The sequence below is a fragment of the Peromyscus maniculatus genome, chromosome 19, assembly GCF_049852395.1.
Source record: "Peromyscus maniculatus bairdii isolate BWxNUB_F1_BW_parent chromosome 19, HU_Pman_BW_mat_3.1, whole genome shotgun sequence".
Taxonomy (NCBI): Eukaryota; Metazoa; Chordata; class Mammalia; order Rodentia; family Cricetidae; genus Peromyscus; species Peromyscus maniculatus.
Genome location: NC_134870.1, coordinates 44,512,794 through 44,540,783, shown reverse-complemented (window position 1 = coordinate 44,540,783; position 27,990 = coordinate 44,512,794). Strand labels below are relative to the sequence as shown.

At 44.5% G+C, this 27,990-nt stretch overlaps 1 protein-coding gene across 2 annotated transcripts in view; it reads right to left on the bottom strand.

Moving 5' to 3' along the window:
* Positions 1-262: 262 nt before the first annotated feature.
* Positions 263-27,990, bottom strand: part of Prdm6 (PR/SET domain 6) — a 105,136-nt gene continuing 77,408 nt past the window's right edge. Inside the window, exons 6-9 of one of the 2 annotated variants that reach the window (XM_076555251.1) lie at positions 17,973-18,315; positions 8,589-8,765; positions 4,580-4,755; positions 263-1,963 (exon numbers count right to left, since the gene is read on the bottom strand). In XM_076555251.1, the coding sequence (XP_076411366.1) occupies positions 4,608-4,755; positions 8,589-8,765; positions 17,973-18,315 (668 nt within the window). In that variant the 3' untranslated portion in view covers positions 263-1,963; positions 4,580-4,607. The remainder of the gene's footprint in view (positions 1,964-4,579; positions 4,756-8,588; positions 8,766-17,972; positions 18,316-27,990) is intronic. The other variant, XM_006987488.4, reaches the window with a different exon arrangement.

Here is a 27,990-nt window from a genome sequence, read left to right as displayed (position 1 = left end):
AAGATTCTGGGTGAGTGACTTGAGCTGGGAAGCCAAGGCCAGAAAAAACCAAGTTTATCTTTGTGGCCACAATCCAAGCCATTATCATAACTAGAAACACAATACACTTACCTTATGCTATTCTATCTTATTCCCCTCTAGATGAAGCAGCTGAGTGGTAAGGGATAGAGAAAGAGTGAACTTGAAGAGAGGAGAAAGCGGGCCAGAGAGACAGCTCAGCAGAAAAGGTCACCAGTTGCTCTTGTAGAGAAACTTTCTGAAGTTACTCCATGTCGTGAGTGTGTGTGTGTGTGTGTGTGTGTGTGTGTGTGTGTGTGTATGTGTGTGTGTGTGTGCACCCCGAACACGTTTTCCAGAGGACAATGAGCAAGCTTGGAAAATGAGGCGCTCCTTCAAAGACTGTGCTTAGACACCAGAAACCTGCCACAGAATTACTATGACGCATTCCCTCGGGCTGCTTATGAAAATGGGCTGCAGGGTACACTCAGGCTCTGGGTTTCCACTGGGAGCTAATGGACCAGAAGCCACACACACTAGCATATTTTCCCAACGCCAGGTGGGTGCATAGACCTTGATCCAATTATGTTGAGCACCATCACTGAGCCACCACAAGGCCATGGAAAGTGACACTATTCCAAGCACTCAGAGCACAGCGCGAGTGTGTACACGATTCTTTTTCTTTTGATGAATCGATCAGGAGAGAGGAAAAAGTAATCCCTATTGATAACAGCAGCAATTCCTGGCGGCCTTACTATGCTACCGTCTCCCAGATGTTTGCCTGTCTGGCTGCTTTTCCTTCCTATTTCAGTGGCAGTGATTTTGCCACACTCAGCAGGGAGTGGAGGAGCCTCCAGGGCCTCCCTGTGTTCCAAACTGAATCTGTCCCTGTCAGTGAGGCTGAGCACAATGGCTGATCCACCCAACTCCTGCCCAGAAACAATGACAACAAAAATCACTTGAAGACTAACACCTTCGGTTCAGCCTCAGACCAAAGAACTTTATTTCTGTTTTCATTTTTCTTAAGCTAAAAAACGTTACCGGAAACAACATTTCCTCCACTAGCTGCTTCAGGACGATATATTGTACTGTGAAGCGCCGTACACGGCAAAGGTTTCTGACATCCGGACAGGACAAAGCAAGCCCTCCACGTTCGTCCTTCGACTTGGCCATCTGAAGCCGTTTTTCTTCCTTTCTCCAGCATCAGTTCCAGGCTGGCGGGTGGAAAGGAGCCACAAGAAAGTGCATGAAACATGAAAACTACAGACACGGGCCGCCTCCGAGGAGGCTGCAGGTGGCGCCGGGCTAGCCAGCCAGGTTCTCACTTCTGCCTCAGCCATCCTCGCTGGGGTCACCCACACCGGGTGGGCCAGGCCTTGACAGAAGGAGGAAGGCCGTACAATGGGTCCCCTTGAAACATGCTACTACCAAAAAAAAAAGAAAGAAAAAAAAAAAGGTGCAATGAGAACCAAGTCCCTGTGCGTTCTTTCTCACAACTGTGGGCAGAGGAATCCTCCCTTTGGTATTAAATAACAGTTTTTTTTTTTTATTTATTTAAAAAAAGCTTTTTTAGAAATAAAGCAAACTCATGGTTGGACTGGAAATGCTAGCCATCCCAGGTGAGTTGTCCACGGAAATCAGTCTCATCCCTAGTCATAAATAAATAATCTCTTTCCTGGTCTGACTTCCATGCCAGGATCAATATCTCTTAACATCTTACTTATTTTATTACTGCTTTTGGTTTTCTGGGACTGATTGAAAGTTGCTCCGAGGAAATCTTTGGTTTTGCTTAAGTGTCCGTGACATTTAATCATGACTTTCCTTGCAGTTTAATTCCAGCCAGTCAATCAGTTAATCCACTTCGATTGATTCCGGGCTCTCGGTTATTGGCTTGCACTCGTTGGGCATTCGCTGGTGTCGACTCAGCTGCGTGGCCTGTGTGAAGCTTCTTTCACACCGCTCACACCTGGCGGAGGCAAGAGAGAAAATTGAGACCAGGGAGCGGGGGGCCCTTCGGGGTGATGGGCTTCCTCTCATCCTGACTAATCAGAACCGACACTCCAAAGTGGCTTCAGATTTGACTGCTCAAGAGGTTTAATTGGTGGCCCCTTCCAAGGCCTGGATGCCTGGGATGGGACAAAGCCCGTCTGATGCAGAACAGAGGGACCTGTCAATAGGCAGGGGGAAGGTGATTTCTCCAGAGAGCCTTGTTCTGCTCCAGCTCTGATCACTGTCAGTTCACATAGATAAAGAACAAAAAGAGATTTTTAGGAGTGAGCCATCAGAGCAGGAGCTCTGCCGCAGTTTTCTGCTCTGTAACCCCAAAGAGAAATTGATGACAAATAGAATTTCACCCGCTGCTAATTTAAACCCCGGAATTCTACTCCCCTCAGCAACCACAGCCAGGAAGCCGATCATCTCAGAATTTGGAAACACATGGAAGCAATGCCTTAGTTTCCAGGGACTATAGGTAGGGGGGTCAGGATAGGGGTAGGGGATGGAGGTAGGGGGTGGGAGTCGGGGGAGCAGGGAGGATTGGGGGGGGAGGATCAGGTAGGTATAGGTGGCTGGGTTTTTTTGCAACCGCTAATTACAACGTCACAGTCAAAGCAAATTTAAGGTTAAAATAATTTCTAAAATTAGTGTTTGCCAAGGTGGAAATGGGATGACTCATAAAAAAACTGGGAGCTGGGGTGCTGGGGTGGTTTAAGAGGCTATAGAGGGAGCCTCTTAAACCTGTGGGCCAGGGTATCTGAGAGAAGAAAACAAGGATCTCACTTTTACTTAAAAGAAAAGCTGTAACCCAGAGAACCTGGGCCAGTCCCTATCTCCCACAGAAACCACACATCAGTTTCATGGTTACTTAATCTGCTAAAAATGTCACACAGACACACACACACACACACACACACACACACACACACACACACACACACACACACACACACACACACGGCAGCAACCTGGGCTACCTCAAGCATGATCAGACTGGGCAGCCACACTGGCCATCCTTTTATTACAACCTCCTCAAACCTTTGAAGGAAAAGGCATTCAAGAGGAGTGTCAATGGCCGTCTTCGGAAGTCCCCAGCTCTCGGAACCCTATGCTGTTGGAGCAGAAGCACAATCACCCTGGAGAGAAGGCTCCTGTCCTGCCACAGATGAGGAAGCCGCACACCCCATGATCTGATGAGCATATTCTTTCCCTTCTCTTCAGGAAACTGTGTACGGAATTAGCTAGAGAAATAGAACACAGCCATCCAGTTTGGAGATTCTCACATGCCTGGGAATGTTGGGAAGCTGGAGTTTGGCGGCTTGCTTTAAAGCAGTGGTTCTCAAACCTTCCTAATGCTGTGATCCTTTCATACAGCTCCTCATGTTGTGGTGGCCCCCAACCATAAAACTATTTTCATTGATACTCCATAACTGGCATTTTGCTACTGCTACGAATCATAATGTAAATACTTTTGGAGATAGAGCTTTGCCCAAAAGGGTCGCAACCCACAGGTTGAGAACCGCCGCTTCCAAGTTTCCAGGCTCCTGTGCCAACTGAGTGTGTCAGGATGAAGAAGTTGTGTTTCTTTGATTGTCTTTCAAGGAATATTTTTAGCAGCCTGCCCCACTGTTAAAAACTGCACAGTGATCTTGACAAATGTATAATGTCAGCTTTAATGTATCAGACCCATCAGCTCAATGAAAATAACTCAGAAGTATTGATCACCTAATGATTTTTGGTGTATTCATTAACGTCCATGAGCAGCTCATCCCCTCTCCAGAGCTACTGGCGTGCTGATGACACGGCTCAAACTGCTGATTGTTTATTAGAAAACTGATTAGTTACTGGATTAGTGTGTTCAAATATACTACCTTTCACTACTTGACAAACTTCCAAATTATTATATTTCTTTTTTTAATTTTGAAGCTGTAGGATCAATTTCAAAGAGAGAGAAAAGGTTGAACAATTGTGAGGGATGAAAATTTACCTGGCTCTCCCTTTGCCCTCCTCATCCTGTATATTAAAATGTGAAGGATTCACGTGCAGGAAGCCTGGTGCTTTCCATAAGGCTGAAGTCTACATCTCTATGTGATACTCATATGTCCATGCTGGATGACCACAGCAAGAGAAGAATCACATTCTTCTCAAGTGTTTGCTTGAATGTCTCAGTGAGATTCATATACCTAGAGCACTCTGTTATAATTGTCAGAAAATTCTCCCCATCTATGATGCCTAAGAAGACCACTCCTGCAAAGATTGTGTCTAGTACCATCTTCTCTCCAAATAGAAGGAAAAATAACAGGCAGATGTGGGGAAATCACTTGAATTTAGATCCTATTCCCAGGAATTGTCTCCTCTTGGGAAACATGGATTGTTAGATATATTAACTATGATGTTTGGGAATGATAAGGATTTGCATATTTGAGGAAGTAAATACATGTAGATAGAAGACTATCTTTTTAAAAAAAAATAATAAGACTAGGGTTTCAGTTTTATATCTATCATCTTAAACTCCAGATGAGAAATCTCTACAAAATATTTTCACCGTTTTGTGGAACTCATCAGAAAGACCTACTCCATCATGTACCTTGGTTCTGGGAGGTCAGAGCGGGGCTTCATCTGAGCTGGCATTTAACCCTGAATTGCAATCTTGTGCCTTCCCTTGGCATGGGCACTGATGTCACAGCCTTGAAGGGGACATCACGGACACAGGCATGTGGAAAGTCTTCCAAATGCTTCAGCACACACCAAGTCCCCAACTTCCTACAGGTATGAGAGTCTGAATTAGCCTTGGTTTCCCTTTTTAGTTCGACATCCTTCTTCTGTAACTGTAGGGGCTGATTGAACAGTGCGAACTGGAACATCACAAAATGATGTAAAAATTCTACTACACAAAAAACCTGCAAGAATATTTCTGTGCCTCTGCCATGTGCCATAAAATACTTGAACTGGACCAAACTGTCTAGGGCTTCGTACATGGTAAATGCTTGGTGTGTCTTTTCAGATTTACTTTGAGTATTGTCTATGTCTTGCTTAAATATTGGACTACTTTGAGATTTTCTTTTGTTTCTTTATTCTGAGCCAAATTCCCTTTACTGAAGGCAAAAACATTGTGATGAATATTTTCCCTGGCTTCTAAAAAAAAAAAACAGTAGAGGGGATCTCCTATGGTGAGTGTCCTGGCCTGCCCACACAGCTTCTCAGGTCGAATAGATCCCCTCCCTCAAACCTTATGAGATCTCATTTAGCATAAGCCAAGGAGAAATGAGTCCTCATTGCTAGCCCTCCAACATCCCTACCAGCTACCTTTTCTGCAGTACAGTGCCTAGCCATTGCTATTAAAAGACATGATCTCTTGCGTCTGCTCCTTGTTTCCCATGACATCAGTCTCATAGAGCAAACCCAACTCCAAAGCCTTTGGTGCAGTCTGATTTTGTTTGTTTTCTTGTGGGTTGCTGTACCTTAGAAATCCCACTTCTTCAGTCTCCATTAGCTGTTGACAGGCTCAGGGTCTACCTAGAACTTAGGACATAGGTTCTTCTAGGGAGGTTTCAGCTAATCAGATATAAGGCAAAGCCCGCAGGCAGTCTAGCTCCACAATACCACTGCTTATCTGGCCGCCGTGGGAGGCCAATACTCTTTGTGTCCTTCCAGCCAAGTTCTGAACAGCAGAGGTAAGGATGATAAAAGAGCTTTCCCTGACCCAACACCTGGAGATTTTGAGAAGAGTCAAAATCCCTGGGTCAAGGAGACAATTTTTGATGGAGACACTTGGGTCATCTTCTTGGAAGTTGCATTGGGCGCTCAGTTTAGGTTTGCGCATCTTTACAAGATTCTTTTCAGCCTCTGCAACGTTGTTTAAGCCAATGCCCATTAGTTGAAGTAGTAAAATTAACTGTAGTGGGGAAACCATTTTTATTGACTAATCTGCAACAGAGAGTTTTTTAATGTTTGTTTTATAAGCTTGTAAAAGGATATCTTCATAATATTTACAAATGTCCATGGGTTGGATATCCATGGGCTGGGTTAGAAGATTCTCAAACTTCCTTGCAATAATAGAATCCCGAAAGACCTTGTGTACACTAAAGGATTTAGCTTTCCATTTCCTAGAAGATGTTTAAATCTTGCAGTTTCAAAATAAGCATACACTCATCTCTCCTCTGGACATATATATTTGATCATTTTAAATGCCTCAAATATGAGAACATATGGCTATTTTGCTAAAAGTAAGAAGAAAACAGATGAAAACAGCCAGATAGAATGTTATCCAACAACCTGGTTGCTTTATGATCTTTTGTTCAGTTGTTTTTTCCAAATGAAAGCAGGCATGGAAGAAACAATACTGCTGGAAAGGAGGGAAAACATGACCACTAAAACATTTCAAATATTAATCTGATGAATTAAAGTTAAGTTAAGATGGCAACTCTATTGGAAACATGACAAAAACAGAATGTTAAAGAAAAAATTGAGTGGAATCAACGAGGTTACACATAAGTAACACCTTAACATTAATAGAAATCTATTTCCCATCTTGACCCTGAAACCGCTTCAATTAATTACTAAAATCTATTTACACTGCAACAGGATAAAAATCAATCTGATTGCTGCCACTGAATCCATTTGGCTGCCCTCTCTAATATGAGGGACCAATGGGCTCCCCGATCCTCCCAAACTCTCAAAAAGGCATAGTTTACCTTCTACTTCCAGAACAGTGACAAAGACAGAATCTGTGAGCCCCTGGGAATCGGATGTTGTCAGACCCGAGTGTGGTGACAACATCCACCAGGCAGGTCACAAACACCCAAGACAGGAAATTTTGTAGATAGGGACAAGCCAACTGGCCCCTCAGAAAGATAGCCTCTTCGGACTATTGCAGCCTACAAGGATAGAGCTTGGTTGGTATATCGTAAAGTTGATTTTAGGACCATCCTGTCCCACTTAGGCCAAAGACTTTATGTGGTAAACACGCACACAGACAAGAATAATCACTGTTTTTACTATTAATATAACCAATCAAACCATTAAGGAGCATAGTTAACAATGATAAAGTGGCTAGAAAGATGGCCCAGCAGGTAAAGGTGCTTGCCACCTAGCCTAAGAACCTGAATTTGAGCCTCAGGACCCACCTGGCAGAAGGAGGGAACCAACTCTTCCAAGCTGTCTTCTGATCTCTACACATATGCCATCCAGACACACACACACATAACTAACTAACTAATTAATTAATTAATTAATTAATAATTTTTAAAGGAATGGTAGGTAGAGGTAAAGATGGCAACCTTTTATGAGTCCCTTCCTTGTTTGACAGGCCATTGAGGCAGGCAGGACCCAGACCAACAGGTCACTGTTACCATGAGCTGTACCCAGCCTTAGGATGGGCACAGAATGGGAAACTACTTGGCTGAGTCTGAGCAAGTAGTTTATTCTCCTACCGACAGAATGATTTCCTGCCCTGCTTTAGGTGAATAAGGCTAGACATCCGTGTTTTTTAATTTTCTTTCCCAAGTAGGGAAAGCTAGCACAGCAAATGAATAGAAATGTAAAGGCACAGGGGGAAGAGAGTTCATCGGGTCAACTGTTCTGAGACCAGCAGCCTGATGTGTGCAGGTTCCAGGTCTCTCCCTGCCGTTTGAACTACTGGAAACAGCCTCTTCTCCCTTGTATGTCTGGCAAACTCCTGCTGATCCTTTCCTATACATGTTAAACATTGTATCCCCCACAGATCTGATGGTAACATTTCTCTGATACTCCTCAACAATGTACATACATGTCTTGTCATACTTTTCATCCTTTGTTATAATACTGATTGATTGGACTTCCCCTTAGAGTGTGAGGTCTTCAGAGTCAAGATGGGAAGAGGCTGAGTCTCATTCACCTTTGTATCTCTTTGTGCCTAGCAGGATGACCAATGGAAAAGCAGGCATTTATTCTTATTGAATGAACACATATGGATGGATGGATGGATGGATGGATGGATGGATGGATGGATGGATGGGCCATTTTGCATAGTTCAAATATCTGCTGCTTTGATGAATGGACTATATGTTGAAACAAAATCTTGCTCAAATGCCCTTACCCACAGTCTCTGTATACTGCAAAAGTCAATATGCCCTTTGTTTTTGTTTTAATTTTCATTAACCTGATGAAATAAGAAGTAACATTCATTAGAATTCTGAAGGGTTCATACTCTCCAAAAGGATTACTCAAGCATCCTAAACTATGACCACCTTTCTCATGGTTATGGGAGCTTGCTGATAGCCATGAGATCTCGGCATGACTCCTAAACAGAGTTCAGGTTTACAGATCCACAGGTACACTACTAAAATTAGTTCATTATACCTTCTTTCTTTACTGATGAGAAAACAGGCCCCAGAAGATCATCTCATGTCTGAGATTGCAAACCTTGGGCCAGGACCAGTGTATAGCTTTCCTGACTTCATTGTCACGAAACCCAAGAGAGTCTCTTACAGCGTGAACACCAACCTTATAAGTAGCCTTCTCCACCAGCTGGGCTGAGCTGGGAAAGGTGTGCCCATGTATCGGCCAGCACCCAAGAAAGATAAGAAAAAGAGAGTGGACAGCTGGCCACGACTTACTTGAAGGGCTTTTCTCCAGTGTGGGTCCGGATGTGGTTGTTGAGAGTGGTGGCCCCAGCGAAGGCGCGGCCACAGTAGCCACACTTGAAAGGTCTGTCGCTGGAGTGGGTGACCACGTGGTTCCTCAGTTCTGACGGCTGGGAAAAGGACTGGGAGCAGTGGCCACACTGGTAGGGTCTGCAACAAACAGAGAGTGACTGGTCATGGTGTCCTGTGTCGGTCAGCACTGTGGGGGAAGGGGACGGGACTTTAGCGACATTCAAGCAAGGACTGAGTTTAGAGCGCCGGCTTCTGAGTTCTACTCCTTGTCGCCATGGGGACAAAATTCACAGAGCTGATGAGACACATCACAAACGAGCATTCCCTTCCTGTGTTAATCATCCTGTTTCAAGAACGGCCATTTGCTTGTCTAGATCTCCTCACCAGCAAATACTGGCGTATTTTTGTAAGCTTTATAGACATAAGCATGGGATTAATTAAGGCAAACAGTATAAAAGAAAATACATAATTGTCTTTTATGGTTCCATAGTATCCTTTCCTTTTCAAAGTGCTTTAAAATCAATTATCTAGTTTAATCTTTACAGTAATCCTCTGAGTGGGGCATGGAAAGCCGTTGCTATTTTCATGGTTTTGGCACAGACAACTGAGGACAAACTGTCCTTAAAGGATCCGAGACGTTGATGCCAAGGTCATCATAGGGTGTTTGAACCTTATTCCAAGTGTTAGGGAAATATGGGCATATGGCCAAGTTGCATGCACACTTTAATAAATGCTAAACTGCCTTGGAGTCTACCTAAGATGAACCCAGACCTACCAGATGGGTCTCTTTGAAAAAGAAATCCTGACTTCTCACCTATCCCATTTATCCACAGAGTCCTGTTTTTCTGTTTTATTGTTGTTGTTGTTGTTATTGATGATGTTGTTTTAATGTGTATGTTGAGTGTCTGCATGGATGTAGCCACATGTGCATCTGATGCTCATGGAGTTCAGAAGAGGGTGTCAGATCTCCTGGAACTGGAATTACAGATGGTTGTGAGCTGCCATGTGGGTTCTGAGAACCAACCCCAGGTCCTCTGCAAGAACAGCCAATGCTCTTAACCACTGAACCATCTCTCCAGCCCTGTGAGTCTTGTTCTTGAGTCTTACCTCCTCTGCTGAACCTAGTTGCAAGGAGTGATTGACGGCAGCAAGGAATGACAGCCGTCACTGTGCTTGCAGGGAGGTGACTGTGACGCAAAAGCCAATGGGAGGAAGCTGGGACAAATACCTGGTCATTAGCAAGATTATCAGCGCACACACTTCTCAGCTCATGAGAAGTAAATCAGTCGCGGGTTTTCATAAAATAGATTAAATTTCCGTCAGAAGTTCTTCTGCCTACTTAAGCAGAATCCAGTGAGTGGTAGGAAACATGAGGAGTTGTCCCTATTCAAAGCTGCTTCACATCATCTCCTGACAGGGTTCTAATTTGTGTCTCAATTTTTTTTTTCAGGAAATTAATAATCTGCCTTGAAGGATCTCCACTGCACTCACGAAGTAAGCCCTGGTGTGCCGCGTAGATGTTGTTGGCCGCATTTAGGAAGCCAGTGGCAAAGACAGACTTAATTGCTCTGCCATTAGCAAATACAGAAACTCCAATGTCCAGACACCCAACTGAAGGGTTGGGAGACAATGGTGACCGAGCATGTACAACAATTCAATTAAGTGCAAAATAAAGTGTACCCTCTCATTTGTCAACTGAAGTGCTTAATTGCGGCTACTTGCCTCACTGAACACAAATACTATTATTTTACCAGGCTTCAGCACGCTGAGCACTGATTGTAGAATTTTTTAGCTTGATTAATAGTCCAGCATTGGTCAATAACTCAATACTATACAATTTTAATTACTTACATTTAGAAATCTATCTAACTGCTCTCAAACAGGTTTCAAAGAAATACATAAGAGCCCTTGGAAAGGAGTTTATCAAGCTTGACAAATTGCACATGCATTTTATTATAATTATAAAATAATGCTTTGAAGGCCATTAAAACTGCCTGCAGAGGAAAATATCCTCCTGGCAAATCTATTCTTGGCAGTAAATGTTGACCTTAAAAAGAGTTCTCAAAAAATAGTTCTCTGGGGATGAAGTTTTTTGTATGCTATTGAGGACCATAAACAAAATAATATATTAATATATGCTATATTCACTGACAATTGATTTTTCTAATAGTGAAGGGACCATTAACATTTATTAGCTCCTGGTTATCTATTTTTAATAGCTATCACTATAAACAATAAGCCACTAAATAAAACCAATTAATCTTTTCCTTTTTTTTTCTAACCTTTCTGTCAAAAGTTGGGGTGATTTATTTCCTGCAGTCAGAAGTCAACCCGTCCTTTTTATGCTGTGGCAGAGATTCACAGAGCAGATTTGAAATGCTGATGTCGAGTTCTGTCATCAAGGGAAGATGGTGGAATCAAAGAGCAACATTTCTGCCCAGGACCAGCCGGAAAGTATTTGCTAGGGATCCAGTGACTTGTGTGAACTGTCTTTAAAAGTTATCACTTGAGACGTGTGTGTGTGTGTGTGTGTGTGTGTGTGTGTGTGTGTGTGTGTGTGAGAGAGAGAGAGAGAGAGAGAGAGAGAGAGAGAGAGAGAGAGAGAGAGAGAGAGAGAGAGAGAGAGAGAGAGAGAATGAGTCTGGACAAGCATCTGTGGCTGCCATCAAATTCCCTGGAGCTGGGTGAGTGACAGTCATTTGTGAGCTATCCAATATGGGTGCTGGGAACCAAACTCGGGGTCCTCTGGAGGAGCAACCACTCTCACCCCCTGGGTCATTTCCCCAGCCACTGTGACTCAGTTTGAAAAACTGCATGGAGCACACTGTGGCCGAATGGAAGTGCCTGGAATAGGAAAGGTGAGTCCAACTTCAAGCTCTGGTTCTAGTCAGCTATGAGATGCTGACAAGTCCCTCAACTTCACTGGTCTCTCTCCTCACATTCACTTAGAAAAAGGGGATAAATTCACCTGGGTGCTCTTTCACATACCATCATATTTTCCTGCTACTTTAGGGAAAATGACCGACGTCCCCCAAAGATGCTTGTCAATCGCATCATCAGCTATGTGATGCCTCCTTGCATGAGGGTTGCAGCTAGCTCCCTGCACATGGAAGATTCCCACTCTTCCTCCCTGTCCCTCTCCCTCTCTGTGTGTGTATATACTCTAAAACATGGACAATCTTAATGCTTTGGTTAAAAACTTGAGAATTTTTGAATAACAAGAAAATCTTGTATCAAAATGTAGGCACAAACTCTGATTTAATACGTTTCACAAAGCAAAATTATATCCTTTTATTTGTAGGTACCATACAGTGACTTCAGAGCATTTACTGACATTCATCTTGGCAGACCCTAATTCTATTAATATGAAGATTTGGATCTTAAGTGAGCTCTTGCTACTGTAACAGTCTCTAACAGTCTAGAAATGTATAGAAAGTGTAGGAGTCATAAGGATAAAAGTTGGGCCTGGGCTACACAGGAAGACCTTGTCTCACATAAAAATAAACAAGCAATACCAAAGAAGTTGGGAGTGGTGGCACACACCTTCACTAGAGAGACAGAAGAAGGCCAATCTCTGTGAGGTCCAGGCCAATCTGTTCTACATGGCAAGTTCCAAGATATCCAAAGAAAACAAAAAACCCACAGAAGGTACATAGTTAGTGGTTGATGGTCTTGTTGTTGAAGCCTTGTGTTCTTCTATTTTCAGATTTTCCTTTTAAAAAAATGACTAAATGAGGACAGACCTGGCATTACAGGCCTGTAAACACTGCTTCTTGTCAGACTGACACAGGAGGATCATAAGTTCAAGATCTGCCTGTGCTACAGAGCAAGTTCAAGACCAGCCTGGTCAACTTACTAAGATGCTGTCTTAAAAAACAGTAAAATGGCCAGGAATATCAGACAGGCTCTTGTTCAATCCCCAATACTCATGAAGGAGGGGGGAAATGATCAAAAAGTAATTTTAAAAGTGATCGTAGTTAAGATTTAAATATCGATATAGGAATAAATTACAAATAGAAACATACTTTCTAAGGAAAGAATCTCAGGACATTACAATTTCTTTTGGAACAACTGGCCACAGGAGATTAGAATGTGGGTGTATATTTCTAAAGCCATATTTAAGTTATCCCAGAGGAACTTCAGAACAGAGTAAGTTGCCATTACCAACATTTGCCTTAAATCTTTGGAAGGGGGTTATGTCGTGTGTGTGCATGTGGCAGCCTGAGCTCAACCACAGGTGCTGTTCTCAGGAGTCATCCATCTTATCTTCTTTGAGGCAGCCCGCCACTGGTACCCAAGCCTCCCTGATTAGGCAAGGTTTCAGTCTTTGCCTCCCTAACACTGAGACAATGGCGTGGGCCACAAGGCCCAGCTTTTTGGTGGGTGCTGATGATGGAGCTCAGGTCCCCACACTTACATGGCGAGCACTTTACTTCCTGAACCCCAGCCAAAGCCTGGCAAAGTTAAAGTTATCAAGCTTTTGGATAGACTCCATTTTAACTCTAAAATTGCATCTCCGTTGGATGGATCATACCAGAAAAGCACATGTGGATAGACATCCATGGGTGTTGTACGCCACTGGGTCCAGGATCTGACATCATTGCATTTGGGAAGCATATTTCAAAAGCACTTGGTTCTCCCAACTCATCGTGCACATACAGCCTCCCGTCATTTTCAAAGCAAACCCAGAGGGATAGCATCTCACAGTGCACAGCTCTGTGAGGCTGGGGGGCTGTGTGGGATCTAAAGCCGGGAGGTCAAGAGTGGAGACTGCCTAAAGCTGCATGAACTAATACAGGGCCGATAGCTATGAGGAGCAGCTGAGCATGGTGACTAGTGCATTATTTTGCTTCATTTCCATTAACGGAGATTGAAATAGCTTCATGTGGCTAATTCCAACACAGGAAAACTCGAGCTTTGTGAAAAACTAGAAAGTGCTACATACACATTTATAAAATAACTGAAAAGGACAACGTGTGGGTGGATTTACTTAGCATAAATCAACACTGGTGGACTTTTAAGCAGAAAGAAAGCAGTGAGACCATTCCGTTCATCTCCTGACGTTCTCTCTGTCACTGGTAGCTCCTCTGCCAAAGATTACGCCAGTAAAATGTGCAATTCATTTGCTTTGAGTCTGTAATTGGTTTGGTGTACATAGGGAAAGGATGAAACATTTAACAAAATTAAGCGTGGTTTGGTTTAAAATTATTAATCCTCCTTTGATTTTCCTTTTATAGCATGAGAAACCTCTAGGATAAAAGTTGTTCACTCGGGGCTACATCCTCTCCTTGCTCCATGACAGGCAATCTAAGTTCAACTCTCACAAGACTTGAGAGGGGCCCTGCTTAAGTCACTGCCAGCCATGTGGAGGCAGAGAGAACAGTCGGGAAAGTGTTAGAAGTGTACAACCAAAGAGTCCACAGAACACTGGAGGGGAGAAAGATGACCTTAGCACTTGCATGGCAAGGGGCAGAATGCAAGAACATGACACCCTCAGAGATACTGTGGTGGTGACGTCCAGGCTCCTCCCACAAGGCACAGCCTTTGAAACTCATTTTCCCATCCAGTACCATCCTTTTCCATTATAGCCAATGGTGCTTGAACACAATTGCGAACAGCTGATGGTATACCCAGCAGATAAAGGCAGCCTTTCTCCCCTGGGGTACCAACAATCAAAAGAGAAAAACAAAGGTGAAGAGAAAAGAGAGACAGCAAAAAGCAAGAGTGGTATAAAATAAAGATACACACTATAAATGCATTTTCTCTGAAAACAAGAACGTTCAGGAAATAATCAACTGTGATCAAAGGCTTTGCTCACCCATTCCTGGAGTCCCCTCCCTCCCAACCTTATTGAGAGTTTCTGTAGCAGAAAAAAAAAAATCAGAAGAGAAAGGGGATGAGAACCTCCTGGTCCCGGCAACAGTAAGCCAAGTTGCCCTGGCTCGGGCAATATGTTTATATGGAAACTCAAATGCTTACAAACTGTGTAAATAGAATCTAGGTTGGTTGACATTGCAACAACTGCTTACCTGTGGATCACCCACGGACGTGGGGAGGAGTTGGTAGCCTGAGAAAAAGAAGAAGATGTGGGGATCTGTTGGCTTCATATCAACAGAATGAAATCGAGAGAGTGAGCAATCCATGGCTCCTGGACCTTCATGGATCTTTTTTATCCTTTGCTCTGACTCTTATTTTGCCAGATCAAACTAATTTTTCTCCTGCATTCACTATGTGTAAGTCAGAGATGAAAAATGATGCCAATACCACTGGGTAGCCACAGACCTCCTCTTTACACTTTTGGATGGTACCCCACGTGAAAACGATCACAGATATAGAGCATACATTCTCTTTGATGAAGATTCAAATGTCTGACATTTCAAGGCCAAATACTCTGCAGATTGAAAAATCATTTGGACCATGGATGCAGAGACCTGCTCCAAATTTGGACCTGTTTATCTTCTGACTTTGTTGTCTGGCCTCTGTTCCTAGTGAAATTTTTTCCTTAGAGTTTTCCATTGAGTTTTCGAGGAGTGGGAAAATTGTTTCTGTTAAACTATTTTACTGTTCAGTCGGCCCTCCCTATATGTGGGTCTCTAATCAACAGAGATAGAAAACTACTCCAAAATCATAATGTGTCTACATGGAATACATGTAGACTTTTCTTGAAAGTAGTCCTAAACAATACAGAATACAAATCATTTACATGGCATTTACAAACTGTTTGGGATATTATTATGATTGATTTAAAGATAATTTAACTTATACAGGAGCATCTGCATAGGTCATCTGCAAATTCCACATCTTTTAATGTAAGGAACTTGAGCATAGATTTTTATATTTGTAGGGGTTCTGCACAGGTATGGGGGCCATCTGGCTATGGATGAGTGGGCACAACCTGCCCAAGACAAGTGCCCAGCTGTGAAGCTAGTCACCAAAGAATATATGCCTATTTAGCAGAGCTGTGCCTCCACACACATAGCAGGTAAGTTTCCAAAGTCAGCAACCATCAGGAACAAACGTGATATCCACATCACATTTATGGAGTTCTGGACATTTCTCCTATTTAGCTTTTCCTTGTGTGGTTAGAGATTATTTGAGAGCATCTCCCTGTCTCCAAAGTCTAAGGGTAAAAATAAATTATTCATCTTGCATGAAATTAGTAGATAAAATGACTAGGCATTTCCTTCTATTTCATCTTCAAAAATCATCTCAGTTGATGATGTAATTCAACCCCCGCCCCATGGTTACTAAGAAACATTGCACTGTATTACGCTGTCCTTAAAAAGTCTCCCTTTCTTCGAGTCATGGCTCTTAACTATAACTTATTAATTAATGATGTCAACTACCTCTCATGTTTTCACCAACAAAGCACAGGGACTAATCAAGAATCCACTTCCTAAGTAATATGGTCACTCTGATCATTAGCTTTGATCATAAACAACTATTATGTCACCTCATCTGAGACTTTCCCCCACCACTTCATAAGTCACATGAACCCATCAGGATCTAGCACAGAAGGGGGCTCATACCACCTAGGGATTTACCAGCCACACTGAATTTGCTTACAATCATCACCGGCCTTAACAATCTCTCAGGGAGGTATTTTGTGCAAGTAATTGTTTAGATAGTTTTCATAGATGTATTAAATTATAGTGCTAGTATTTTACAGGACAAACTTTAAAGAGACTTAAACCATACACATGATTTTCTGGGTATAACTTGGGTTACACAATACAGGCTGTTGTTAGTGTCTATTTACCATAAAATATCTTCATTGCTTTTGTGATATTGCACACACAAAGATCCAGAAACTTTGACCTATTTTTTTAATCTTACTGTGCTCAATTAGTTATGATTACAATAGTCCTTTGCAAATAATACACCCAAACACCTGAACTTACTTTTTATGAGAAGACTTTAAATGCATCTTTGCTCTTGAAATGATGTATAAGCTGAGAAAGACACATATTGGGGCTATATGTATGCCTGCAAACTTTTAAGAAAAGCCTTTCTGCATGGGAGAGAAATAGAAAATGTTCCCGTTTTTATATTTTACCTCCACAGCACAAGTGTGTTGCTGAGCACCTAGACACAGATGTCTTAGCCCTACAGTCAATGTTTCCATATTGATTAATTACGGTAATGCTTGTGGCTAAGCAACGAGTCCCTAGAATGGCACAAATAAAAATGTTTATAGATGTAAATGTGTACAAATACCCGGCAGCTAAGATTAGAATATGCCCACCCTTTCTACCACACTTCCGCCCCCTTGTCCTTTCCTCGGATCTCCCAGGCATGATGCTGTGTGCTGCAAGCTAAGAGGGAGAGTTGAGTGTATGTATCATGAGGCGAACAGTCGTGTGCCTTGCTTTATTAAGGTTCTTGAGTGGCAAAATTAAGAAAATAATTCAGGAGAAAAGAATTCGGGAATCCTGCTTCCAAAGGTCCAATCCTTGCCCTTAAAATTTATTTTTGGCTTTTATATTCAAGGTGAATTTTTTTCTAGGCTATTCTTGGATATTTTGGTTTTAATTAAGTTCTCATAGGATGTGAAGGAGAGATAAAACGCAGGCTGCCTTCTTATTGAATTAATTTGATCTTTGTCTTTTACGCTCCCCACTATCGAGACTGTCAAATAAACCAGTTTTGATTCATAAATAATAGTTCCATTATATCTACTGGGCCACTCGTCAGAGTACCTGAAATTTTAATTCACTTGTTCAGCTAAATTTCATCCTCAGTTCATGGCCATAAAATTCCGTATTGACAAACTTTCAAGCCAACTTTGACTCTGAGGTATCTAGTCAACATTTTTCTTCTGTGTGGATATTAGTTTATTGAATAAGTGGCATCTGTTTTCCTCCGTATCACTAGCCGAGTGGGTATTTCCTTTTGACAGGTCTGCAGGATTTATGGGTTTGCATGCTCTGAAGAAAAATAGTACTAAGCAAAAAATTCCAATTCATTACCTCTTAGTACTTAATTAAGATCATACTCACGGCACACTGGAGGTGAACTCTGAAATGGCTGTGACAGCCGTCCGGCAGCCAGCTATATTATCTTTGGAAGACAGAGGGGATTCTGATTATCCTGACCTCATTTTCCACCCCTGATATTCATAAACGTTCCTTCTCTTTTGCTCCCTCTGAAACTTGGACGTCACTGTTGGGATAGTGAGCGCAGATGCCTCTCCGAGGCCACCAACCTGTCTTGTGCAGCCTTCGAAAATGATGGAGGTACCGCTGAGGCCTGACACAACTCTGAGACCTTGCAGCCTGCAGGCAGGCGTCTCTAAGCAGCGGCTTTCCCCCAAGGTGCTGCAGGAAGGCAAGCCCTGGGCCTCACCTGTCCGGGTTCTGTGTGCAGACGTGCATCTGCAGGAGGATTCGCTGTGTGAAAGTCTTAAAGCACTGGCCGCACTTCCAAAGGTGCCAGTCGCTGAACTCCGAATGCAGCTGGCTGGTGGAGGTTGGGCTGGCCAGGACCCGCTGGTTCTTCACGTTGATTTGGCTAAATCCTGCCTCAATGGGCCCAGATTTATCCAAGAGGGTGAAATTCCTGCTGCAGGGAGTCTGTGGGAAAACCACGGAGCGCTGCTGGCCGGAGGGAGAAAGCTTACTGCTTTTGTTGAAAGGCTGCAAGGCGTCTTGTCGGCACATGGCTTCCATGACTGTGGAAGGGACGTTCACTAGAACAGTGAGAGTTCAAGAAGGTCAGTTTCGCCAGCCCTTAAATAAACGCAGTCACACATACTTCAAACACATCCCTAGCAAACAAACATGTGAAAGCGCGTTTTCCTGGCCCCCAAATTGGTATAATAAGATCATTCGAGGGGAGAATCAGGCTTATCAAACGTTAATAACTCAGCCAATGCCAGTTTATTAAGCAGCTCGTCTATGCTCAGTGCTGTTCTTGCATGACCTTCGCCTCCAACATTCGCACAGTTGTGACTTGAGATATATGAGACTCCACACCGCACCCTGCTTAGAGACCTTCAGATGTCAGAGACAGAGGGTGAGCTGGGAGTGCCCAGAAATGGTGGATCCCACTGCATTAGGTACAGAATGCCAAGGCCTCCCTCCAGGCCTTTCCAGAACAAGACAGGTATTAGCCATGGAGGGCTGACTGAAGGGCTAAGAGGAGGAGAGCTAGCGACCTGGATACAGGAGAGCCTGGCAGCTGAGGGCATAGAAAGAGATAGGCTGCCCCAGCAGGTGGGGGACTCTGGCCACTAGTGTTGGGCAAGGGGAGAAATGACAGATCTCAGAGTTCCTTAAATTTGCTTTTAAAATTATTTAAGGCCCAGATAATAGACAGAGGCTGGTTTTGAACAGAGGAGGATAAGTCTACTCAGGTTTCAGGGAGGGCTTGAGAGAAGCATGGATAGATGGCTGGAAGAAGAAGGGGTGCCAACAGCTGTGGTGCTTGAGGCTGAAGCCTTGAAATCAGGAAGGCCTCGTCTCCTGTCTGGACTCTGGCTTTTATTAAAGATGGTGATCTTATCGACCCTCTGTGCCCTCTTTCCCCAGAGGTAAAATAAGGACAGTGGTAGCAACACTTCTAAAAATAATAGGCACACGGCTTGGTGATTGAGATGGCTTAGATTTGAACTCCACTATTTCCGAGCACTGTGACTGTGGGAAAACTGCAACATCCAAGCCCATGATGCGGTCCTGGGGAACGCATGAAGTGGTCGCTCTGAGGATTGCGTGAGATCACGCATCGATGACCTTAGGAAAGAGGCCAATATCCCATAGCAATGTTGCTCTGGGGGCCTGGGGTTCTCATCTTTCAGTCTCCTTTCGGGAGGCTAAGGTGTGATGTCGAAGAGTTCATCACAGGACCTGCTGTGAAGAGCTGTCACCATTCTTTAGGTTGTAGGAAGAGACAAGGTTAGAATGAGGGAGGCGGTCCTTGCCAGGTAGTAGAGTGGAAGAGAAGGAAGACATGTCAAATCAAAGGCTTCTTTACGGGAGAAATCTAAATCCTTGAAGCTTATTGTTCTTTTAAAAAATTGTTGTTCTATTTTATTTTTGACAGGGTATCATTCAGTAGCTTAGGCTGGCCTCGAACTCACAGTGATCTGCTTGCCTTGGCCTCTAAGGTACTAGGATTCCAGGTGTAAGCCACCATTCCTGGTTTCTCTTTTCAATACCTTACAGTGTTAACAATATTTATCCAGTATTAACTGGTCATTCCACGGGTCTAAAGGTGATTAGAATCTATGCGAAAGGCTTAAACTTTTTAAAAAAGTAACTACTAAGTCAAGAATATATCATTATTGCTCATTTCAGGAGTCAACGAGATTAACAATTATGTAGTAATCAGGAGATTAAGATGAGTGGTGGTAGATGCTCTCTGATATATATCCCAGCACCTGGGGGTGGGGAGGGGGTGGCCAGGTGGATCTCTGTGAGTTCCAGGCCAGCCTGGGAAACACAGGGAAAGACCTTGTCAAAAAAAAATAGGCCAAATTTTGAAGATGATTGGCAAAAAGATTGGTGAAGGCAAGAAACAAAGCTATGCATGCTATAGTTATTGATAGGAGTATCGACCACTGGCTCAGAACTGTGGCGGGAAACACCCTGGGAGCTCGCTTGTCCTCAGCACAGCCATAGCTAGGCTTCCCTCACAACATGAGCATCCTCAGCTCTCAAAGACAGCGGTAGAGGTGTGGGAACCAGGGAGTTCTGGAAGGAGACAGGTGCATCACACGTGTGGGTACAACTGTGTCACTGAGCTTCTTCCACAGAATCACATGACCAACAAATCTAGCACAGTGAACAGTCCTGTCCTCAGTAACTGAAGCGTACCTCATCTCATCCCAGGGAGGAAAGACACGGCGCTTGGAGTCCTGGAAAGACCCTGGAGCGTCATTCACTGGCTCCTCAGCAGTAGCTTCACAGAGGATTTTTAAAGATCACACAAATCTCTCAGACGGGCCTGAGGTGTGGTCAGGGCTGAGACTCACTGAACTAAGCTGACCCTCCCTCATTACAGGTGGCAAAACGGTAGCCCAACAGGACCCAGCAGCTTGCTTGGCATGATGTACCTGTTAAGGGCGGGCCTAAGCCACAAGCTCTAGCTTTCTGAGTTCCAGAGAATTTCACTTTTGCTTCATAGCTATAACCTCTCTGCTCACTAACTGTGTTTCAAACAGAGAAAGGGCACCTTATGGGTAGTACAGTGCTTTGTATGTGTTTCATATACATCAAACTATACACGTTACATATATGTGTATGCCTGTATTCAAATTATACGTAGTCTATTTCATATGTAAAAGTCATGTATCATTTGACCTTCTGAGGCAAAAATCAATATGGAGTTCGTAGACGTTTTTTAAGACGTAAAAAATTCTTTCTTTGTGTTACATCTTAAGCAGACTCTAAAAGATAAGGGGAAATGCGCTGCCAATTTTAAATAAAAAGTAAGAACAGGAGCACTGTCAGAGGTCAGGTGGGGCCCACTCGTTTGGTATTTTCATCACTAACGCAGGAAGGGCAGAGCACAGAGAAGCCATGAGTCTCTGGTAAGAGAGTGCTCCCGCTGGCCAGGATACTCAGAAGGAATGCAAAGAGGAAGGATGATAGCATGAAGGGGCTGTAGACATGTAGAAGAGCCGCGAAACTGGCCCAAGCTTTATAGAGAAAGAAACAGATTCATAGGCCAATGAATCTTTATATTTGATACTCAAGGTCAAGGGAAAAAATCAAATCTAGATCTCTAAAAGTTTGCATAATAATCAGAGATATATGTATCTGGGTGAATACAGTATAATAAACAACACTTGGTAGTAAAAAGGAAGATAACTGGAATGAGATTATTCTCCACTTGTTACTTTATTTTTTGAGATATCATAACACAAATCTGAAACACTTCCTGGCTGTATGTAGGTGGTAAACACACTCCCTATTCTGTCCTAAGGGTGGTCCTCCATTGTGTTTATAAAATAATTCAGTCTTACTAAATGAAACTGAGCAGATGATTTACAAGAGAGGGGGAATCAAATTTTTTCACAAAAGCGATCGTATTTGAAGTCTGGCCGTTCCGTGGAGTCCTACACACTTTCACAGAACCCTCGATGTATACAATTTGTCTTGAAAAGAGAACGTTTTAGAACATCCTCCCGAATGCCAGCCTCACCGGCCACACCAATGAAAAACACTAACAAGAAAACCTATCAGCAGGGGAGAGGGGTAAATCGGAAACACTATCTCATGGCAATCCAAGAGAGGCGATTTAGATGAGGCCTGAAGACAGCAGCTAAGTAACCTAACAAGAAACATAAGTGGTTTCTGCTTTCGAGGACACTGAGCTAGAGAGTCCCCTCAGTCTATGAAGACACAGATGCAGAGAGGGGGTGCCTGGAAAGATGGAGCCAAGCGAAGACGTCAACCCATCCCATCTGGATAGCTAAAACACTTGGGGGGGGGATTCAGGACCCATAAAATCAAGTCTTACTTCACCCCACCTGTAAAACACTGAGCATCTACTACACACTGACTGGTGGGCATGCAGGGGGGGACAGGCAAGCTCATTGTCCCTCCTGCTGTGACATTTTGACAGATAGGAAGGTGGTATTTTTACAGGCATTTACTTGGTTTCAATTCTTAAGTTCTACTAATTGGGTCGTTAGAGTTGTAAGGCACTGACATCCAGAGTTAGAGCAAGAAAATATGTTCATTCTAGGAGTGAGAAGGCACAGAGCTGCAAGAAAGAAAGAAGGGATGCCAGGAAGTTGGGTCCCTGAGCCCTGAAGGGACACATTCGAGGGTGTGGAGGGGAGGAAGGGACAGCGAAGGAGCTGGTACAGCAGCAGCCGCAGTCCGTGTTGTGTGACAGGGAAGGAACCGAGCGCTACAGGAACCGAAAATGTGTCAACATGGCAAAAGAGGGGACAGATGTGAGGCTGCACCTGAGGCTGGAGAGAAAGACGGGTACTGCCTGCCCCTGTGGGAACTGGAAATGGGCTGGGCTACTGGGCGGCCAGGGGTCTCCAGCCCACTAAGGACAGCTTAGCAAGGCTAAGCTCTTGGGGTCTTGGGGAGACTAATCTCTTAGTTTAGTTTGGTTTTGGGTTTGAAGCTGGGTCTCGTTAGACAGTCCTGGCTGGCCTGGAACTTGTGACCATCCTGCCTCTGCCTCCTGAGTGTGGGGATTACAGACATGTGCCACCACACCCAGCTGGATTTTAAGGAAAACACCAGGTGTGCAGATGTCGCTCAGTTGGTAGAGTGTTTGCCTAGCATAATCAAATCCCTAGGTTCAATTCCCAACCCCCTAAAACTGGGAATGGCAGCACATGTCTATATGCCCAGCCCTGGGAGGTGAATGCAGGAGGGTCAGAAGTTCAAGGTCATCCTTGACTACATAGCAAGTTTAGACCACTAGGACTACATGAGACCCTATCTGAAAATAAATTGATCAGTATGTGAGTTGGAGACTATGTGGGGCTCCTAGCATTCCATACTAAAGAACTACTTATTTAACGGAAAGGCCCTTGTAAGTCTAAAAGAGCTTTGAACCAGAGCTGGAAGGGACCAGATGTTTGCTTTCAGGGTATCATCAATCCACGTTGACCAGTGTGTACCATACGCTGATAGTACATTAGCAAAGAGAAGACAGGGAGCCAAACATGGTGGTGTACACCTATAATGCCAGTTACTTGGGAAGGTGAGGCAAGAAGATCAGTAACCTAAGGCCAACAAAGGCTTCCTTGGAGAAGTGGAGACAGAGGGGAGAAGGTTGGGTGAGGAACAGACGAAAATCAGAGAGAAAAAAAAAAGGAGAGAATGTGCTTAGAAGCCTGAAGAGAATACAACTATATTCCTGGAAGAATAGCTAAGAATTTGTCAACATCCCTCATTATCTCTTGGCTAGAGATTTGTATGCCTATAATACTTTTTGGACTTTGATCTACAAGCCCAAACTATCTGTTGATAAAACAAGTGGATAAACTGGAATTTTAAAAAAAGCAAATAAGTGAGATTTCACTGTGGCCGTGAGGACACCAAAGAGGTTACTTCACAGTGCAGCCCTGAGTGGACTGTGTAACTCTGGTCAGGAAGGTGGCGACAGAGATGAGGACACATGAGGAACACACACAGGACCTGGTGATAGAGTGTGAGGGTGATGTGTCAAGGTTTCTTTCTAGCACAGTCGGATGGCTCGAAGTGAGCCCTGTTAAACTGGGGGGAGAGAGACAGATTATGGGAATGAGCACAACAGCTTCAGTCACAACACACTGAGGGGGAGCGTCCTGTGCGGGGTGGACGTGAAGCGTGTTGAGAAGACCATTGCTTAGCGAAGCTGGGAGTCACCCAAGTCTAGGTTGAAAATATAGGACCCCCCCCACACACACACACACAAAAGAAAATACAGACCCAAAGGACCTGGGAAACAGAGTCTGGAAGGGAGATTTGGGGGGATCTGTGTGGAGACCTCTTAGCCTTTAGGCTGAGCTTGAGTGTGGAGTTCTGTGGGGGAGAGTGTTTCTGGGGAGTCTTTGGGGGATCAACATGCATTAGAGAGTGAATGACGTATGATAGGGGCAGCTAAAGACGGAGGAGCTCTGGGGCTGGAATGCTTTCAGAGCCGTCCTCTCCGGGTAAACGGCCAGTCCTTCATGCCTCGGCGCTGAGCAGCCCTTGCACGTGGACCCCCGTCCAGTTCAGAGTGCGCTACAGTCAAGGGTGCAGGAGTTCTCCTAGGCTGCTGTAGGTGCTGCAGAGGAACCCATCGGAGAGATGGCCCCTCCCACAGGTCCAAGAACAAGGAGAGTGGGTGATGATGTTACACAGCAAGCTGTGCTAGCCGGGCACAGACCACTCCTGGGCGCCAATAAAACCACCTGTCTCCGATATGTCCCTTCCTCCTTCTTCCTTCTCAGGGGTTTTGTTGTCTCCCTTCCGGTGGGTGGCGGCTGCCTTGGTTAAAGATGAACAGGAAACCCTGTGTGCATTTCGTGTGTTTTCTAGAATTCTATAGGTTTCTTAAGTGTGTGTGTGTGTGTGTGTGTGTGTGTGTGTGTGTGTGTGTTTACACACGTACGCACACGCACATGGAAGCTAGAGGACAAACTTGTCTATCATTTCTCAGGTGCGATCCACCTTTTTTTTTTTCCATCACCCTGAAGCTTGCTAGACTGGCTGGCCAGCAGGTCCCGTGGCCCACCTTGTCTCTGCCTCTCCGGCTCTGAGGTGACAAGTGTGTACCATCTTGCCCAGCTTCAAGTGGGGTCCAGGGACCTCGCTCAGGTCCTCATGCTTGCAAGGCCCTGATCCACCTCGCCAGCCCTCGGCCCATTTTTGTGTTAGGATGGACCTGGAGATTTTATTTCTGGCAGGTAGTAATAAAAATCAAGGCCTACACCATTTTATGGCTATAGCAATGTATGTACTGGTGTCACAGTGTCTCAAGATGGACAGTTTCTTGGCCTCTTGGCTTGGAGTCCACATTCTTCTAGTCTCCATTCAGAGAAAGGATAGTTCCCTGCTATATTCAGACTTGTGTAAGGAGCCCAATTCCAGTGTCTCTCTATGTGTAGGGAGGGGTAGATGCTCTGGCTCCTCTTGACCATATTCAACCTAACATCCTCAGCTCGGGGGCTCTACCGTAGCTCCCCCAAGAGGCGCCTTCAATGACTTTTGTGCTTAAGTTGTATGCTCATGAACCTGTTTCTAGCCTCCAAAGCTGGCAGGGACTAGCGTTTCTGCACACCATCACAACGCTTCCTTTCAGGCCTTGCACACGCAGATACAGATACCCCTGTTGGATTAAGTGGTATCACAGTATCCTAAAGGTCACACAAATAAAGGATCGCGCAGGGCTCTCCTTAGGCTGCCTTCCTACTGTCCGTAAGGACAGAGGGGATGAGAGGCCCTGTGCAGAGGTGGCCCTTTTGATTGGCTGCTCTTTGCAAATCAAGAGGAACAGGCCTCCCCCAGGCAGGGTCTAATCCAGGGCAGCTCCCTCATGGCCATCAAGTCTCACATTCGGCCACCTCGGCTTCATACGCCGAGACAGAACAAGCACTGGGAAGACTTGTTTAACGTTTATTCCCAGGCCTTTTTTTTTTTTCTTTCTCTCTTTTAATTTCCTCTGAAAAGAATACGAACCACTCGGGTCTTTACACTCTGCAGGAGCTAATCCCCCACTGGAAGCTTGGGGCGACCTCGCTCCTGCTTGAGGATGTGATCTGTCGACACAAGCCTTCCTTCAGGCTCCTTGAAAGGCCCACGGTGGAGGGAGAGGCTCTCTCCTCTGGGGCTCTCTTACATTTTTGAACTATAGTTTTTTAAAAAGAAAACAACACAGGAATTGCTTCCAGAGCCCGGATGCCAGTGTGGCGTACTGTCTCCTCTTTGAGGGCAGGCGGCTTTTGCCGGGCGGTTCATGTACCCAGTGGCCCCACAGCTACACGCCGCTGACAGAGGCGGGCACTTACTGAGCCCCAGGTCCCACTGCACATGATCAATGGGAAGTGTGTGTGCTGCATGTTGAAAGAACCCTGGGAAGAAAATGACACTTTTATAACTGAAAGTGCTTAATAAGTACTATTCACTAACTAAAATCACATTTTCCTTGGATATCTTAGCTCAGTGTCCGTTTCATTAACAAAGGGAGATCTGTCTGAAATAATTTCTAACCTCCTCTTATAATTGTGATAGAAGGTCTCATCTTTATCCAGTGTACCTTTACTTTAACTCTGTGTGTGTCTGTGTGTGCGCGTGCATGTGCGCGTGCGTGCGTGTGTTTATGTGTGCATGTGTGTGTGCATGTGTGTGTATGTGTGCATGTGTGTGTGTGCGCGTGCGTGCATGTGTGTGTGTGTGTGTGTGTGTGTGTGTGTGAGAGAGAGAGAGAGAGAGAGAGAGAGAGAGAGAGAGAGAGAGAGGCACAAGTGTCAGAGGACAACTTTCAGGCATCTGCTTCTCCACTTCCACCATGTGGGACCTGGGATGAAATGCAGAGATCCACCAGGCTTGGTGGTGCCCTAACCTGCTGCGGCGTCTCCCCAGCCCAACACATGTAATCGCATGCTTTGCACACGACACTAAAGAAGTGTGTTTGACGAGAGAGGCTTTGATCTCAAGGAGCTCCTTTTTGAAACCTAATTCAGTTTTTCACCAGCAAGGTGTGGTAAAAATCATCTTCGACTTGCTGATCTGTTGAGACGACTTGAATGACCCGGGGTGAGGAAGCCTATCTGTTAGATTCCCTGCTGTGCCTCTTCATACATCTGCATGTCTAAGTCTCATGACTATTTTCTTAGCATGGAAGAAGGAACCCTCATCACAAAGCACTCCCCGGCCTCTCTGTGATCAGATGGAATGAGACTCTACCTCAGAATTACAAGTGAAGTCATATTTACCCCCTCACTATCTGATGAAGCCTTCTGCTAGTTTCTTGGGTGGCCAATCCCATGACAGATATATGGCTTTGAGACAGGAAGTGAAATAAAAATTCCCATAACACCCTTAGGGGAAAGAGACATTGTCACCATTAAGCCTTTTAGACGATGACTTAATTCTCTTTAAACTTCCCTCAATCCTTACTGAGAACTCGGAACTGATTCCTGAAAGGGGCAACCTGGCTTTCCTACTGAAGCCACAAACTGTACACCGTGGTGATTTCAGGAGTGAAAATGGCATAACACGCCCTGGCAGAGTTCACTTTACACTCTAGTCAGAATCCTCAAGAATGCTTCACACAGGTACAGCTGCAGGAGAAAGGCCTGAAAACGAACAGTGTGCTGTTCCAAAGAGCACATTTCTAACGGCACTATGGCCCTGAATCGGAACACCATTTGGTACACTCAGATCGCTGCCAGGTGGTGGTCAATGGCAAACAGACAGCAAAATGCCCTCCCTACCTGCAACCCCAGTCACCCCCATGCATGTGGTGACAACAATGTACGAACATACGACTTCTACTCCAGAGACCCAAGCAGGCATGGCAATCCCTATGTGACCATCCCACACTTTCTATTTAGATAGACTAGAAGACTCAGTTATCCTGGACACCTTTTACTGGGTACCTAAAGTGTCAGAAGATGCTGTTGGCCTTACTTTCAAAATATGCCTCGTGTCCAATTACTTCTCACCACCTCCATCACTCCCACGTTGGTCCACACCTCCATCACTTTTCCCCTGGTTTCTACAAGAGCCTCTGAGTTCTACCTCACTGTTCATGCTGCCATCTGCATGCAAAAGACAGAGGAATCCAACTACAACTTCAATCAGACCATCTCACTACTGCACAAAACTCCATTCCAGACCCATCACCAGGCTCACAGAGCAAAAGGCAGGGTCTTCACAGGGAACCAGATACACGCCCCGCCCCCATTTCACCCATACCTGAC